Genomic DNA, 17,042 nt, shown 5'->3' on the forward strand with positions numbered 1-17,042 from the left:
GGAAGAAGTGTACAGTCTAAACAGACACGTATGTATTTGTAGTTGTCCACATGTTCTAAGTCAGAACCGTCCAGAGTAGTGATGCTAGACCGGTGGGCGGGTGTGGGCAGCGATTGGTTGAAGAGCATGCATTTAGCTTTGCTTGCATTTAAGAGCAGTTGCATGCCACGGAAGGAGTGTTGTATGGCATTGAAGCTCGTCTGGAATTTACTGGAATTTATTGTAGGTAGGCCGTGACTGGCCTCACACTCCAGTACAGTAGGTGTCTGTGTATGCACCTAAAAGTTGGATATGCTCCGCCAACCAAATCTCGAAGAAGAAGAGGAAGATAGATCGATTTATTGAAGGATAAGAGCGCAGAGAGAAGAGACCGCAAGAAAGAAGAAAACACTTACACAATTACACTGTGGCAAGTTGCTGGTAAATAAACAGACAACAACAAGCAGTAGAAATGCAATGTTTAGCTAGAGCGTTTTGAGCAGTCACCTGTCGAAAAGCACACCATATGCTTGCAGATGAACAGGGAGGAATAATGGTGCTTTTAAGACAACTGGGAACTATGGACAAATCATGATGTCAGTGATCTTCAGGTCAGAAAGTCAGAGCTCTAGAAAGATGCCAGAGTTGCCGACTTCGAATTCCAAATTGGATGACCAATCAAAATTATTTTTCCCAGTCGTGAATCCAAAACATTTCTGAGTCCCCGAGCTGTTTTAAACGCGTCATAAGTTCCAACAATAATGTTTTGTCTTCAGCTGACATTTTGAAATGTGTTGTCATATTTTTCTTCAACCAGTCCCGCGATTAATGTTTCCCATTTCAACCAATCTATTTTAACTTTGGTTACGTTCCCCTGTTCAGATGTTGCATACACCAACCAATGGTTGCGCACCATGTCATTGACTGACAGAATGCTATAACATACGATGTGGTTAGCTAAAATAACTATCCAGTGCCTGGGCAGAGGAAAGCGCCCAATAAATACGTGTCAACTTTTACCTGTGTACGTCGTTCGAGTCACTGATGGAGGATGGGGGTCAAAAAGAGACATATGTTTGTTAGGATCCTCTTTTTTGTAATAATTTTTTTTGACAAAGCACTTCGTCAAAGATTTGCACATCGTTTCAACACTGTACAGTGTGTTCGGGAAGTATTCAGACCCCTTCACTTTTCCCACATTTTGTTACGTTACAGCCTTATTCTAAAATGGATGAAAATACCTTTTTATCTCATCAATCTACACACAATGTTTACAAATGTATTAAAATTAAAAACAGAAATACCTTATTTACATAAGTATTCAGACCCTTTGCTATGAGACTAGAAATTGAGCTCAGGTGCATTCTGTTTTAATTGATCATCCTTGAGATGTTTCTACAACTTGATTGTAGTCCACCTGTGGTAAATTCAATTGATTGAACATTATTTGGAAAGGCACACACCTGTCTATATGAGGTCCCACAGTTGGCAGTGCATGTCAGAGCAAAAATCAAGCCATGAGGTTGATGGACTTGTCCGTAGAGCTTAGAGACAGGATTGTGTCATGGCACAGATCTGGGGAAGGGTACCAAAAAATGTCTGCAGCATTGAAGGTCCCCAAGAGCACAGTGACCTCCATGATACTTAAATGGAAGAAGTTTGGAACCACCGAGACTCTTCCTAGAGCTGGCCGCCTGGCCGAACTGAGCAATCGGGGGAGAAGGGCCTTGGTTAGGGAGGTGACCAAGAACCAGAGCTCCAGAGTTCCTCTATGGAGATGGGAAAAACTTCCAGATGGACAGCCATCTCTGCAGCACTCCACCAATCAGGCCTTTATGGTAGAGTGGCTAGATGGAAGGCCACTCCTCAGTAAAAGGCACATGACAACCCGCTTGGAGTTTGCCAAAAGGCACCTAAAGGACTCAGACCATGAGAAACAAAATTCTCTGTTCTGATGAAAAGATCGAACTCTTTGGCCTGAATGCCAAGCATCACATAAAGAGGAAACCTGGCACCATCCCTATGGTGAAGCATGGTGGTGGCAGCCTTATGCTGTGGGGATGTTTTTCAGGGACTGGGAGACTAGTCAGGATCGAGGGAAAGCTGAGCGGAGCAAACGGAGCAAAGTACAGAGAGATCCTTAATGAAAACCTGCTCCAGAGCACTCAGGACCTCAGAATAGTGAGAAGGTTCACCTTCCAACAGGACAACGACCCTGAGAACACAGCCAAGACACCGCAGTAGTGGCTTCGGGACAAGTCTCTGAATTTCCTTGAGTGGCCCAGCCAGAGCCCAGACTTGAACCTGATCGAACATCTCTGGATAGACCTGAAAATAGCTGTGCAGCAACGCTCCCCATCTTGAGAGGATCTGCAGAGAAGAATGGGAGAAACTCCCCAAAAACAGGTGTGCCAAGCTTATAGCGTCATACCCAAGAATACTCAAGGCTGCAATCATTGCCAAAGGTGCTCCAACAAAGTACTGAGTAAAGGGTTTGAATACTTATGTAAATGTTATGTTTCAGTTTTTATTCTTAATAAATTTGCAAAACATTCTAAAAACCTGTTTTGCTTTGTCATTATGGAGTATTGTGTGAAGATTGATTGAGATTGTATTTTTTTATCATCCATTTTAGAATAAGGCTGTAACGTAACAAAATATAGGAAAAGTGAAGTGGTCTGAATACTTTCCGATTGCGCTGATATGCCATAATATGACATCTGAAATGTCTCTATTCCTTTGGAACTTTTGTGAGTGTAATGTTTATTTTGGATGGTTTATTATCTATTTCACTTTGGCAATATAAACCATATAAATCCCTTTGAATGGAATTTCATTGAATGAGGTGGTGAGAATAAGGGCTGTCCAGTGAGAAGAGTGGAAGGAGTGAGTGGCGTATAAGATGCAATGGTAATTGAGACTGCACCAGTGAATGTTTCTTGGCAATCAAGGGATCCTGATATATTATATGTGAAAAGGTGGAATTTGTAGCATTTATTGCAATGGTCATAAACTGCACAGCACAAACAAATAAGAAATTAGAGGAAATTGGAATTATTGTGAGTTCTGCAGAACGATTTTTGTGACTGAGTTTACAGCCGAGGCATTGCAAGAAATGCTTTAAAAGGATGGTCCGCCCTCACAGGCTCCTGAGTCTGTGTAGGGATGTGGCTTGAATTGGAATGTGACTGAAGGAGTGGGAAATTATGTTTTAAAAAAAATTAAAGTATATTTTTTGGATTTTCTATGATTCCGGTTTTTCCCACTTTTTTTCCTACAATGAATCTTTTTTCTATAGTTTACAACCTGTACAGTAGGTGGCGTCATGCAGCTATAACGCTTGTTTGCGGGCCGCAATAATACCATAGAAAAAGAAGTCTGTCGTAAAATGATTGCAACAGTGTTGCCCGACTAGAGTTCAGTGGAGTACATAGCTAAAAGTCAGTAGATAATTACAATGTTTCGATTTCAAAGGCACTTGATGTGTTGTATACTTTATATTGAATTAATTCCAATCGAGTTTCCTGTCGCAAGTCGATAGCCTACCTATAGGGAGCCCTTAACTGAATTGATATCCAGTTATATTAGCGTGAAGATGGAATCATTTAACGGAGAGGGTAAGATGTTCTAAACAACGTCAAATGTTCTAAACAAAGTCCACTTAGTAGTCCAATTAATATTTGAAACTTGTTGTTAATCTGGCACATTCTATGTATTAAATAAGTTATCCAATGCCTTTATCGTCTGTCAGTTGTGTTTGCAATTATATAACAATATGGCTAGCTATGTTTACAAATTGCAAAGCCCATTCAAACACCGTGCACTGCCTACTCTAAGGTGTATGATGAGTCTTGGTATTTGCAGGTTAGGCTATTGGTTGTCAATGTTCTTGAATGAAAGCAGGGTTTTATCCCCTCTTCCTCGTCAACAGGAGGGAACCATGTACTTGTGGAAGTGAGCCCAGATATCCACATTTGTGGGTTCTGTAAGCAGCAGTACAATAACTTTGAAGTCTTTCTGGCCCACAAGCAAAATGGCTGCCACATACCCTCCTCTGACATATCAGCATCTAACTCGGCACCTACTCTTACAGGTAATACTATTCTTGCAAGGTGTTTTATCCACAGGCTAGTTTGAAGAGATTATGAAAGGCTACCCCAGACTCCTTAAATATACCATTGGAACAATGCATAGCCTATATATTTTCTCCTTCAAATACAACTTGTTATAAAGGCAAGTTAAAAATGGGTTATTTGGTTACTCAGTAACCATGGTAACGATCTGATGTTTAGACGAATTCCTTCATTTTCTGGAAATGTATCCTATACAGTCAGAAATCTTTTCCACTTTCCCCCCCAGATTCCAGCACAGAGTTTGTTTTCGAGGAAACCTACCAGACGTGTGTTATGAGAGGTGTCAAAAAGATTCTGACCAAAGCCTCTAAAACACCTTCCAAAAAATTAAAACGTGCCCTGACTTCAAAGAGGCGCAGCTGCTGTTTCTCAGGTTGGTACCCTCACTTCCTCTTTCATTAGTCCTGTGACACATTCCTTCCATATTGCTGGTAGGGAGGGAGGGAGCACAATATCCGCTGGTCAGTTACAACCAATTTGTTATTTTCTGGGTCGATTTACTTTTTTTATAGCTGGCTTTTACACAAATTATTAGTACAGTAAAGTTTTCTTGAAATGTGGTTCAAACAACACTTATATTCAGGGTGCATGAATCAATCACTTTTCTAATCAAATGCATCATTTATTCCTTTGCCCCTAGGATGCTCTTTCAAGACACAGTACGGTCAGAAAGACATGGAGCGACATCTCAAAACACATACTGGTATGTAATAATACCAGTGGAATTGTATCATAAATCAAATTCTATTGAGTTGTCATCCTAGTATGTATTGCGATTTTGACTTTTATTTGTCCTCCAATCCTTGTGTGTGCCCAGGTGAGAAGCCGTTTGAATGTGAGCTATGCCACAAGCGGTTCAGCCGGAGGGACAAGCTGAACATGCACTTCCGCTCCCACACGGGAGAGAAGCCTCACAAGTGCAAGTACTGTCCCTACGCTGCGGCCGACAGCAGCAGTCTGAAGAAACACCTCCGTATCCACTATGATGAGAGGCCCTTCAAGTGCCAGATCTGCCCCTATGCCAGCCGCAACTCCAGCCAGCTCACCGTGCACCTCCGTTCACACACTGGTGGGTCTGCTTGGGTTGATTAGTACACTTAAGCATTGAATTGTGTAAGTCTGGTTCTGAAATCAGGTTAGCGAATGGTCTACATTGTTTCCCGTTCATTTGGGACTGAAATATGGGACATGGGCTCATCTTGATATAAGACTGATTTTTGACTTCTAAAAAAAGTCATATGTTTTATTTGTCTGATGTTATATAAATGTATATATTCCCCTACTTTAGGGGACGCACCTTTCCAGTGCACTCGGTGTGAAGCAAAGTTCAAGATCAACTCTGACCTGAAGAGGCACATCCGCATACACTCGGGTGAGAAGCCTTACAAGTGTGACTTCTGTGACTACCGCTGTGCCATGAAGGGCAACCTGAAATCACACGTCCAGATAAAACACGGCACGGCCAACTCCTTCCGCTGCCCTGACTGTGACTTTCTGTGCACCAGTAAGACAGCTCTGAGGCAGCACTCGCGAGAGCACCAGCCCACTCAACCCATCCAGTGCTCCAAGTGCACCTACTCCTGCTCCAGCAAGGGGGCGTTCAAGGTCCATGAGCGGATCCACTCTGAGGAGAGACCTTTTAAATGTGACTTCTGCAGTTTCGCCACCAAGCAGCGCAGCAACCTGGTCATCCACAAGAAGAAGAAGTGCCACACGGACAAGCCTGACACAGGTGTCGATGGAAAAAGAGGCAAAGCTGATGTCTGTAACGGAGAGGACCTTCCCAAGCCTGTGAGCTCCCGGTACCGGGCCAAGCTGGACGCAACGCGGGCCTTCTGCTGTGACCTGTGCGAGGCGTCGTTCGTGAGGGAGGACTCTCTGCGCAGCCACAGGAAGCAGCACCAGGACTCAGACTCCCAGCAGACTCTCTCTTTGACGCTCCAGCCCATTACCTCCCAGCACAGTGTTGTGACTGTGAGCCATGTACCCAGGCAAGACAGCCACACCACCCAAATCCCACTCCACCAGGTCCCCCTGACTCCACTGGCCTCGGACCCCCTGACTCCACTGGCCTCGGACCCCCTGGCCTCCTACAGCAGTGCCCAGCTCCAAATCATAGTTTCCCACCCTCTGGGTCAGGAGGGCTCCTTCCTTCCCCTGCAGGCTGGGCTAGACTTTGGGCAGCACACCAAGGGATCCACCACGGTCTTCCTGAGCCCAGAGACCCAGGGCATGGTGGTCAACTGTATGAGCCTCATGCCCATACAGCAGCTAGGAGCTCAGAAACAGGTAGAGGGGGGCTCTCTGGAGCCTCAGACAGTCCTGCTGACACACCTCTCCCTAGGGGACAGCCGTAACCCTCTCCACCAGGCCCTACTTCAGACAGCCATCGCCTCCCAGGACTCCTCAGCCCACCGCAGCAGCACACAGACCTTCATCACCACCTGCTCAGATCTGGAGGGTCTCAGTGCTCTCATTCAGGAGGGGGGCACAGAGGTTACTGTGGTGACGGAGGGAGGGAACCACAGTAATTTAGTCGCCATGGCAACCGCCACCTCCAGGTTTTCGCCCCCGGACATGAAGTGTAGCGAAGGTGGCCCCTCGGAAGACTTGCCCAAGCAGGCACAGGTAACAGTGGTGCAGGAGTTTGGGGACAATGGCATTACCACCTGTGAGGAGGACAGTAGTCTCATGATCCCTAACATCAGTTTAGGCAGCCAGGAAGTGGTCATCCACGGCTTGCCTCTGGTGGTGACTGCCCAGAATCAGCCTGTTCTAGAACACCTCTCAGTCTCTACACAGAACCTCTATTCAGTGTCAGACACACACACCATTGATGGCCTCCAAGACTGACTAGACCACCATTACTGTACTGTTTGTCTGCAACAGATCAAATAGATAGATATAAGAACCGGTTAGATAGCAGCTCATGTTCTGTTACAGAATGTTCTCATGTGCAAGTTACATTACATTGACTCTTGACCCATGTCATAGCTTTGTCATGTTTAAGTTAACTTAGTTATTCATCATAAATCCAGAGTTGAAAAATTAAGTGTGTTTGGTACAAACTAGTCAATCTGACTACAGTCATCTTTGACATGTTTTCCAATCATGAACTTTACAATTCAGATGAAGAAAATGCATTACTTAAAGTGTCATCAAATAAAAACAAATAAAAACAGTATCTGCTTGTGTTTCTGTGCTACTCTCTTATTGTTTTTGAAATGCTAATTGAAATATATTGTTCTTGGTTCATGTGTCTGCTTTAAACAATCTGTCATTGACCATGCATGTGTATTAACATTACAAAGTCAGATCTCCATGATAGAAATTGATAACTTACATTAAAAACCTAGATGGGTATGGACAGAAATAGCTTGCCAATACCTTTTACCTTTCCAGTCACCCATTGTCTGTCAATAGAGGTTTCTAATTTGTCCACTAGATGTCAGTGGAGACCATTGAGCTATGGGACGTTTGTTCTTTGTATTGCAGCCTTTCATGGCATTGACATGGGCTGCCTGTCTGATTTCTTTTTTTTAAATAATCGGGTCAGCTCTGAAGAAAATCTGATGTGATTGTTCAAAATACCAATTAGTGGGGGGGAAATCAGAATTGGGCTGTCTAAACGCAGCCAAATAGTCATGGTAAACATGTTACATTTCATAAAGATTGATCTACGTGCTTCAGTTTCAGAATTATAAATCTTTCTATATGTGATATTGCAGGATTGTTTCATCGTTGAACAAATGTCAAGGTGTTGATGTGTCCAAAGCACAAATTACCAACTACAATAGACATTTGATTGAAAGCCTCTTCTGCTTGTTTGCTATTTTTCTCCTGGAGCCACTTTGCCATTCAGCCATCAAGTCCTTATAGTGTCAGCAGGAAAATGAAGGCTGCAATTGAATGGGTCTATGTACTATATCGCACCCTATTCCCTATGTAGTGCATTACTTTTGAACAAGGCTCTGGTCAAAACTAGTGCACTATATAGGGAATAGGATGCCATTTGGGGCATGAACAAGTAGTCTCAGGGGCAGTTGAGCATAGATTTTTGTCTTTCACCGCTAATAGCTTTAATAACTATTATTTATTTAACTTGTATTGTGCTTTTCATTACAGAAAATGATCTCAAAGCAAATAAAACGCAAAAATAAATGTAAATTGTGAAGGTAGAGATGGATATTGAATGTCTCTTTTTGGCTTCGGATGAAAGTTGGCAGTTTTGAGCTTTAGAAGCTCAACTGTGACCCCTCTGCTTTCTGTGGCTCAGGACGGAGTGGATGGGCACCATCTGAACAAATTGTTTGCTGCTCCTCCACCAATAAGGATGAAGAGATCCAAGAGTCATGGAATATGTGGAATGTAACTTTGTGATTCTATAGAATGGAAATAATTAGCGATAGGGGATAAAATCGATAGTAAACATATCGCAATATTATTTTTGGGCCGATATTATATAAATCTCCAGGTCATAGTTTAGCTCGTTCATCTTATTAATTAGTGAGTCAACATGTTTTCAGCCGTGTCGAATCTCATACGTACCGTATCGGCACCTAAGTATCGTGAGGTCCCTGGCAATTCCCTGCCCTAGAAATAATTGTACCTTTCAAGGATTTAGAGATTAAAGGACGGATATAGTATCTTTGAAGTCCAGTCTTTATGTGGAGCATATTGTGGTTATATATTGAAACCTATATGGTTTCATTTCTCAACATTTAACATTAATTTATTCAGGTGTATGTATGCTTATACACTGACTATACCAAACATTAGGAACACCTTCCTAATATTGAGTTGCACCCCACTGCCCTTTTGCCCTCAATTCCTTGGGGCATTGACTCTACAAGGTGTTGAAAGCATTGCATAAGGATGCTGGACCATGTTGACTCCAATGCCTCCCAAAGTTGAGTCAAGTTGGCTGGATGTCCTTTGGGTGGTAGACCATTCTTGATACACACAGGAAACTGTCGAGCGTGAAAAATCTAGCAATGTTGCATTCCTTGACACAAACCGGTGCGCCTGGAACATACTACCATACCCCTTTCAAAGGCACTAACATTTTTGGTCTTACCCATTCACCCAATGACTTGTACACATACACAATCCATGTCTCAAGGCATAAAAATCCTTATTTAACCTGTCTCCTCCCCTTCTTCTACATTTGATTTAAGTGGATTTAACAAGTAACATCAATAAGGGTTCATAGCTTTCACCTGGATTCACCTGCTCAGTCTGTCATGGAAAGAGCAGGTTTTTTTTATGTTTTGTATACTCAGTGTATTTTAACCATTCTATATTCAAACATCTTGTCACTTCAGTGAATCCTGGGTGTCCGAGGCTACCAGAAATCTGTCACAACTCCAGCACTCTGGTGTAATGTCCCTAGATTGCCTTTTGGGGTCAGTAAGTATCCAACATTAAAATCCTTCTGAACTATTGATCTGAACCATGCCAAATTTGTATTTACATCTATAAACACACATTGTCTATTTTCATCCCTGTACATTTTTGATCTCATTTGGTATCATCAACAATTGTACTCCAGCAATTTGAAATGCAGTTTTAGTATTATGACTGTATATAAGGGATAGTCAGACAGCAATATTATAATGTACCCTAGTGTGTTTCTGTTTACCTTTTTATAATGTAATGATAATGATCTCATTTAAGATATTTCTATGTGGTATTTTATTGCTGGAGTCCATTGGCTGAAGCATTAAGATGACTGGTTGCTATGTGGGAAAAGTGTTCTAGAACTAGAGGTGATCTCTGATGCATCTCTTTGATCTATTATCAGACAGACAGCAGAGAGACTTCCAGGGTTCTAATCCCAAGTACCCTTGAGGAGGGAGGGCCTGCTTCACCGATAAAAATCATCCATCCATACAACATTTATGCACCCACAAACCCATTTAACATAGGTGGGTGTGAGTGTGTGTGAAACCATTCAACGCCATAATCCGACATTTCTGTTTTGAATAAAGGTGTGTTTTGTGGGGCTTTGTTAAAAAGGTATAGTAGGAAGTGTAAATTAACCTCTTTATACTGTATGGCACTTCTCACTTCCTTCCTTCCTGTGTTTGAGATGTCAGGCCTTTGAATGGGGTCATAAATGTCTCCAGAAAAAGCAATTTCCACTCACAGTTGCTTAAAGAAATCGCATTTCGTGATGCATTCCTTCTGGACATAAAAAGAGCCAGAAAAGGCCAAGTGATAGAGAGAATGAATGACGGGAAATACTGGGGAGTCTTCCCTCCATAACATAGAACCTAGTAAATGACCACTTTTAATAGTGTGAAAATGTCAAAGGTCAATTATCATAAAACCTCATGAATATACCGTTCTTATGGTTAATCTCACTCTGTCAGTAATAAGGCGATAAATGTTTAGGATGGCAGGATGGCAGGATGGGGAACGTTGGATTTCCTATTTTGGGTTTAGGTTAGGTCCTTTTTACTTTACACTTTTTACTTCACACACATCTGTTAAAGCTATAAAGTCCAATCTGTCATGTTCCACTATCTAAGACTCTTTGTTGTGTACATTTCTGACCTTTGAATCCTTTACACACAATTTGCTGCACCATCAGTAAAAGACATTGAATGCCCTTAATGAAATCAACAGATCAGTTCAGAGTTGATATGGATTTGTATTCCATTGCTAGTCTCTTTTTCTCCTGACACTATTGACATTTTAAGTGTGTTTTGATTTCTCACAACACGGTAGGCTTTTTATCTTGATTCTCACTCAATACTGTTTCTTCTTCAAATAAATACATACAGTATGTGTTTGAAATACAAAATACAGATAATAGATAATATTGCTAATAGACATTACCTGTGACAAGTGCTCAATGTGCTTAGTGGTACAAGTTCATTTGATTTTTCAATTGTAATTACTTGTAAAAAAGGTATGAAGGCCATTGAATTTATCATGTCATATAATTTCAGATTTCAAGTCTTTTGAAAATCCTGACAAACAACATGTTACAAGAATACAGGTATGAATGATAAATGGCATAGATTTTCTGTTTCCAGTAATATTCCAGAGCTTTCAGTGTATTTTATCACTTGAATCGTTTGATCGTTATCAGATGACTTGGGTTTTAGTAACAGAGTAACATTAGGCTGCCATGTGTGCCTCTGTAACAGTAGAAATACCTGGTGATTAATCATGTTGCTCTATTCAGCTCTCAGAGAACCCTGTCATTTGTATTCAGATTTTAGATACTTGAGTTATGAGAAGCGACAAAACAATGGGATAGCCAGTCACATTACAGCTATTCATGTTTTAGGTCTGTTGTCTTTTTTAAAACAACTCATATGTGTTGTTTGATTCAGCAAATTAATTTAATAAAACATATATATTGAAAATAATAATATCTTCAAGTTATTACATAACTTATTCCATCTTACTCATGAAATTATATTCTCCTAACAACTTGAGATTTAAAATAGGCTTGTGGGTAGAGTAACCTAAATGGTGAATTAGTAATTGTGGTGTTGTTTTTGTCTTATTGTCTTATACTGAGCTGTCAGAAAGCATTGCACTGACAGGCTCTTTTGTTGTTTCTTTAAGATTTAAAGTAGGGTTTTAAAAGAAGTCCTCAGGGGGCCAGAAAATAAGTATCATTTTTAGCCAATGGAGAGGCCCTGAGTGTCGCTGGCCAAAGCCTATAAAAATCCTTTAATGGACAAAGGAATGCTACAGTATCCACTGCTCTTAAACACTCTCAGCAATATCATGTGTTGTGACTTGAGCTCTAGATATACCATTTTGAAATGACCTATGACGAATGTGATGTTGTGCCAGGTAGCCCAGTTGTGAATGAAACAAGCTATTGGGATTGGGTGTTTTTATGTAAAGGACTTTAGCCATGGTTTTATTGTCACTTTACCGAAACATTAATGTTTGCGTGTTCTTTTCTTCTTTATTTTTTAAAGGTTTTTCTTTAGCTTGTAGTATTTTGTCCATTTGTCCAATACCAGTTGTCTATTGGTTACTGTCTCATGCAATAAATTGTTACTCTCTAGTCAGACATACTATTTGTGTGGTTTTGTGCTTTGTTTGTGATCATTTTCACATCGTCAGCAGGTTGCTTTGTGTTTTTTATGTATGCACTTTCAGTTAGGTTTGGAGGGACAGTCAGTCAAAGTTTTGTCTGGTTAGATCTTTGTTTTCAGTGTGTAGCTGTCCATTCCACTGAAGAACTCTCACATTACACATACAACATTTTTGATGCAACAACAGGCAGCTGGTATAACAATGCTATAGCAGAGAAAATAGTTAAAAAGGTCTTCTGAACTTCCAAACTTATATGATCAATATTCTCACAGTTAAACCTATATTGTATATTTACCATTTTAAAGACGAGCCAGCAAAATATTTTCTTTGCTCAGGCATGCCTTATCCTAAGAAAACAAACATGATGGAAATCTGATCTTTACACATTTAGACTATTGTCTCCTAGCAGTGTACTCCTACACTTTGCTGTGTGTGTGTTTTCCTTTCCCTGCTTTGAAAGCACATTCACACAGCATAAAGTTAGCGCATCTTACTCAAGTTGACAAGGTGGACTTCTTTCTGCTTATAATGGTGGTATAGTTGAGATTGTACAGTTGTTATGTTATAAGGATGTTAAAACTCCTTTTGAATTGTTATGACATCTTAAGGAAGTGTCATAATGCATTAGAAGTGTATATAAGGCGTGTGTGTGTGTCTGAAGTGTTGCCACATGGACGTGTTTCACTATACTTGTGGGGACCAGAAGTCCCCACAAGAATAGTAAACAAACTGGGGACATTTTGTTAGTCGCCACAAGGTCAAATGCTATTTCTTGGGGGTTTAGGGTTAAGGTTTGAATGAGGTTTAGGGTTAGGAGTTAGGGTTAGTTTCTGGGTTAGTGTTAGGTTTAGGGTTAGTGAAAATTTGAATGAGACTGAATTGTGTGTCCCCACAAGGCCAGTTATACAAGACTGTGTGTTCTTGTTCTACTACTAACAAATCTACAGAAATAGCATGAATGAATTAATATTGAAATGTGAAAGGATCCTGGCTGGGATGGTGTTGCTCTCTGTTATGATGCATATTTACTGAGCAACAACTTAATGCCTCAACAGACGACAGGAAGAATCTCCTTTGTTCTCCGTTTTGTAGAGAAACACTTGAACTGCCTGGCCTGCATGCATGGATACCATTAGGCCCCTTTTAAAACATTTTAATTTTTACAGACCAACTGCTTAGAGAGGGAGGATGAGAAAAGACAAGAGCCATAGCTTTTCAGAAATGTTCCAATATTTTCTTTCATCTTTATTTTGCATTGTTGTTGTTTTCATCTGAACCTAATATGTGAGCCTCTCTGCACCCCCCCCCCACCACCACCACCACCACCACTGAGTGCTATGCTCCTGCATTGAACACTTTCTTAGACCCTGGAAATGGTCTTGTTGTCTTTTTGATGTAGCGCGCTGTCAGTCAGAGTTGGTTGAGTGAACAAGGAAATAAGATGGTTTGATAAGGGCCACAAATATATCAGGGTATTGTATTTGAGAATTGTATTGTGTTGAAGAGTTAGCGCATCAATAATCGGTATCACCTTTTTTTAATGTCATTTCTATATTCCTGTTCTTTTTGATCCAGCTTTGTTTCATCTTAATGTTCACCAACCCAACACCAATGATTTAAGTCGAATTCATGTTTACCGTTGGAAATCATAAGTTCATGAACTCTGGCTGACTTCTAAGGACAAAGCTTGTTGCATTGATATCATAAATGCCTGTGGAGAGAAAACAATGGCAGTAGACAGACAGAGACATGGCCGAAACCTCATGAAGGAACTCAACTCACACCTTGACCAAACACACACACACACACACACACACACACACACACACACACACACACACACACACACACACACACACACACACACACACACACACACACACACACACACACACACACACACACACACACACTCATACAAACACTGCTCAAAATTAGGTAAGAACTGCCTTGGGAAATTACTGTACTTGTGGGGGCAGTGGTGAACTGGAGAGTGACAATCACATGCCTGTTTTGAGTTTGGTTCTTTGTATACTTATGAGAAGGTAGTTCAGTATCAAAGAATGATCTTGTTGGCTCTCTGAACCCAAAGAGCTGATAGTCAGACTGGGTTTCCCTCAAGGAAGAAAGAAGCTTTGTTTTTATAGGCTGACTGGAATGTGTTGAGGACTGCAGACAGACATCTGCATCATTAGCATATGTGATCCCACCCCCAACTAATAATCTGTTGGTGGTCTGATAAAGTTTTGTTTATACTGTTAAAGGATCCACAAATGTAGCATTGAACTTGTGAAACTTCTACCACATCAAATGCACATACTAATGATAATAAAGATAATCACCAAAAAATTGGCTACTACTAACCATAATAAGATCATCATTATTATAATATTATGACAATATTTTAATAATCATTATCATCATAACCATAATCATAACAGTCAAATATTGTGAATATATATTATTAAATATAATTACAAGCAAAATAATATTGTAACATAATTTTATAACCATTGGCTAGTTCATTGGAGCTCATTGGTATGACAATTCTTTAGGAGCCACGTCATTCTCAGGTTGTTTCACATGCATCCCACCCATGCACACATTGCTGGCCTAAAAGATTACCATTACCATAACTTCCTTTGTTATGCTAATAATATTATTGGTGCTTTTCAAAGTTTAGTAGGGGTCTGTCTACCATCAATGTGGTATTTAACACCTTTTTTATGTTATTTATTCACTTTTCTAGCCATTCATTTGTGTGGCCTTGAATATTGACTTAATTTTTGTATATATTAACTGGGAACCCTTTAAAATGACTTAAATGAATAAGCATTGATAAATGATTCATAAACTATAATCAATATTTATTTTAATCATTGTAAACACGTATAAAAAAATAAGCATTGCAATATATATGCATTTATCACTTTTATAATAATTTATATTTCTAATATTCATATGACAATTTACAGTTTTTTTTTATTAATACATTTTTTTTTTACCTTTATTTAATTAGGCAAGTCAGTTAAGAACAAATTCTTATTTACGATGATGGCCTACCCCGGACGACGCTGGGACAATTGTGCGCCGCACTATAGGACTCTCAGTGCCTTAGACCGCTCAGTCTTAGGCCACTCGGTTTACATTTATTTTATTTTGACAGGGAGTTATGCTGAGATCAAGGTCTCTTTCACAGATGAGTCCCGTAATTAAGAAATGTATACACATCAATACAATATGAAAAGCAAAACAGAGATACAAAACACAGTCATAGAAAATAAACACAGTCTTCAGTAAAAAGGTCCTCAATCAAATGGTCAAAGACATATATCCATTCTCAGTGACTGTTGGATTGCCATCTGTCACACAGTGTTTCCTGTTAGCACTATTTAATAGAAGATGCTTAATTAGCTTATGAATGGCATGCCATTTTTCAAAAGCTCTGAAGGGCTGATAAAGAGAAAATGCAGAACTTTGGAGACCTCCCACAGATATCATCCAATAAAGTGGCCACCGTAACCCGACACCAATCGGGGAATGTATTCAATCATGTATATTGTTTCTGTTTACATACAGTTCCTTTTTGTTAGATAAGTATGTACTGGCTGTGCCGGGCCACAGAGAGATAACAACAACGCCTTACAATCATGGATGGGATGTCTAGCGTCAACACCTAGCTTGATACCCAGAATTCCTGGACAGATTACTGTGCTAGTTTCAGTAAAGGAAGAGTGGTCATTTCAGTCCTATAGGCAGCAGACATTTTAGTTTTTTTATAGGTAGAGTGGTCGGTCATCTGCAGATTCTTTTTTTTGTGTATCCTCATATATGTTAGCATCATGTCAGAGGTCAGAATATAACTGAAAATACACAGTATATCCTAAAGATCAGAAAATACAAGGCAATAATGAGGGAATAGACATTGATGCCTTTCAAAATAAGCTCTGAGAATCTTGTATCTTGTTTTATTGTGGTTACCTGGACTGGTTTTAACCAAACTAAGGAGATTGTTTCCAAAATGCCTGCAGTTTTTGTTAGATAAGAGATGTGTTGTGTCGATTGCTTTTTGTGTCCCTCCAAATGACATTCCCATATTTAGACTTTTAGTCAGTACTTAATGAGGTCACCCAGAGCAATATAGTGTGACTCAGAGACCTAGTTTGATGAGGGTAGCTTTTGAATGACTAGCATAAATATTATGGCAACAGGGCTGTGAGTCAGGAGATGAAACATCCAGTTGATTGGTCCGTTGCTCAAGTTGAAAGAAAAGATAGGAAGTTGGAGGAAGATTTGTCACCAGCAGGATTCTCTCTTTGGGGAAAGGGAAGGGAGGTTGGTCTCTGCACAACTCAGGAATGTGAAAATTAACCATAAAAAGTCAAGAAGGCTTGGATGTTGGGAGGGTTTGGTTTATTATTACTCCAAATCTGTCAATTCAGTTTATTTTGATGTTACAACTAAACATAACCAATGCATTTACATAAACATACTTTAGTTTGAATTAGATTTTTTATCTTAATCTGTGTTTAACATATTTAAGCCACTGTAGGTTAGGATTCCACCATAGGACAGTTCCAGCATATCAGCCATATCCTCATTATTGCCCAATGCACATCTGAGGCAGTTTTCCGGCCGACTGAACCTTTCATCAGAGCTGGGAGGAGGCTGATATGTCCATCCATCTGTGATTGGGTCTGAAGGGGCACTAAGCCTGGACAACTGTGCTCCTCTGGCACCATATCCGTTGCACTGCTGGCTGGCTGATACAATGGATCCCCTCTTTTGTCCCTGAAACTGTTTTAATTAGCCACTCAACGGGGGTGGAGAAGCTACGTAGGATGGGTAGTACTGATTATA

General features: G+C 40.3%; 1 protein-coding gene across 1 annotated transcript; it reads left to right on the forward strand.

The window, feature by feature from the left end:
* The first annotated feature begins 3,304 nt into the window (after positions 1-3,304).
* Positions 3,305-7,304, forward strand: LOC109908255 (zinc finger protein 64-like). Its single transcript, XM_020506847.2, has 6 exons — positions 3,305-3,596; positions 3,911-4,072; positions 4,339-4,485; positions 4,753-4,815; positions 4,930-5,181; positions 5,401-7,304. Exons 1-6 carry the CDS (start codon positions 3,575-3,577, stop codon positions 6,963-6,965), a joined length of 2,211 nt encoding a protein of 736 aa, XP_020362436.1. The 5' UTR covers positions 3,305-3,574; the 3' UTR covers positions 6,966-7,304.
* Positions 7,305-17,042: the final 9,738 nt, after the last annotated feature.

Source organism: Oncorhynchus kisutch, linkage group LG17 (genome assembly GCF_002021735.2).
Source record: "Oncorhynchus kisutch isolate 150728-3 linkage group LG17, Okis_V2, whole genome shotgun sequence".
NCBI classification, from domain to species: Eukaryota; Metazoa; Chordata; class Actinopteri; order Salmoniformes; family Salmonidae; genus Oncorhynchus; species Oncorhynchus kisutch.

Bases quoted from the DNA above. Each gene is read 5' to 3' on its own strand.
- LOC109908255 (XM_020506847.2), top strand. From the start codon at position 3,575: ATGGAATCATTTAACGGAGAGG. The intron at 4,486-4,752 runs GTTGGTACCCTC...CTTTGCCCCTAG, and splicing joins GCGCAGCTGCTGTTTCTCAG to GATGCTCTTTCAAGACACAG. The intron at 5,182-5,400 runs GTGGGTCTGCTT...CCCCTACTTTAG, and splicing joins GCACCTCCGTTCACACACTG to GGGACGCACCTTTCCAGTGC.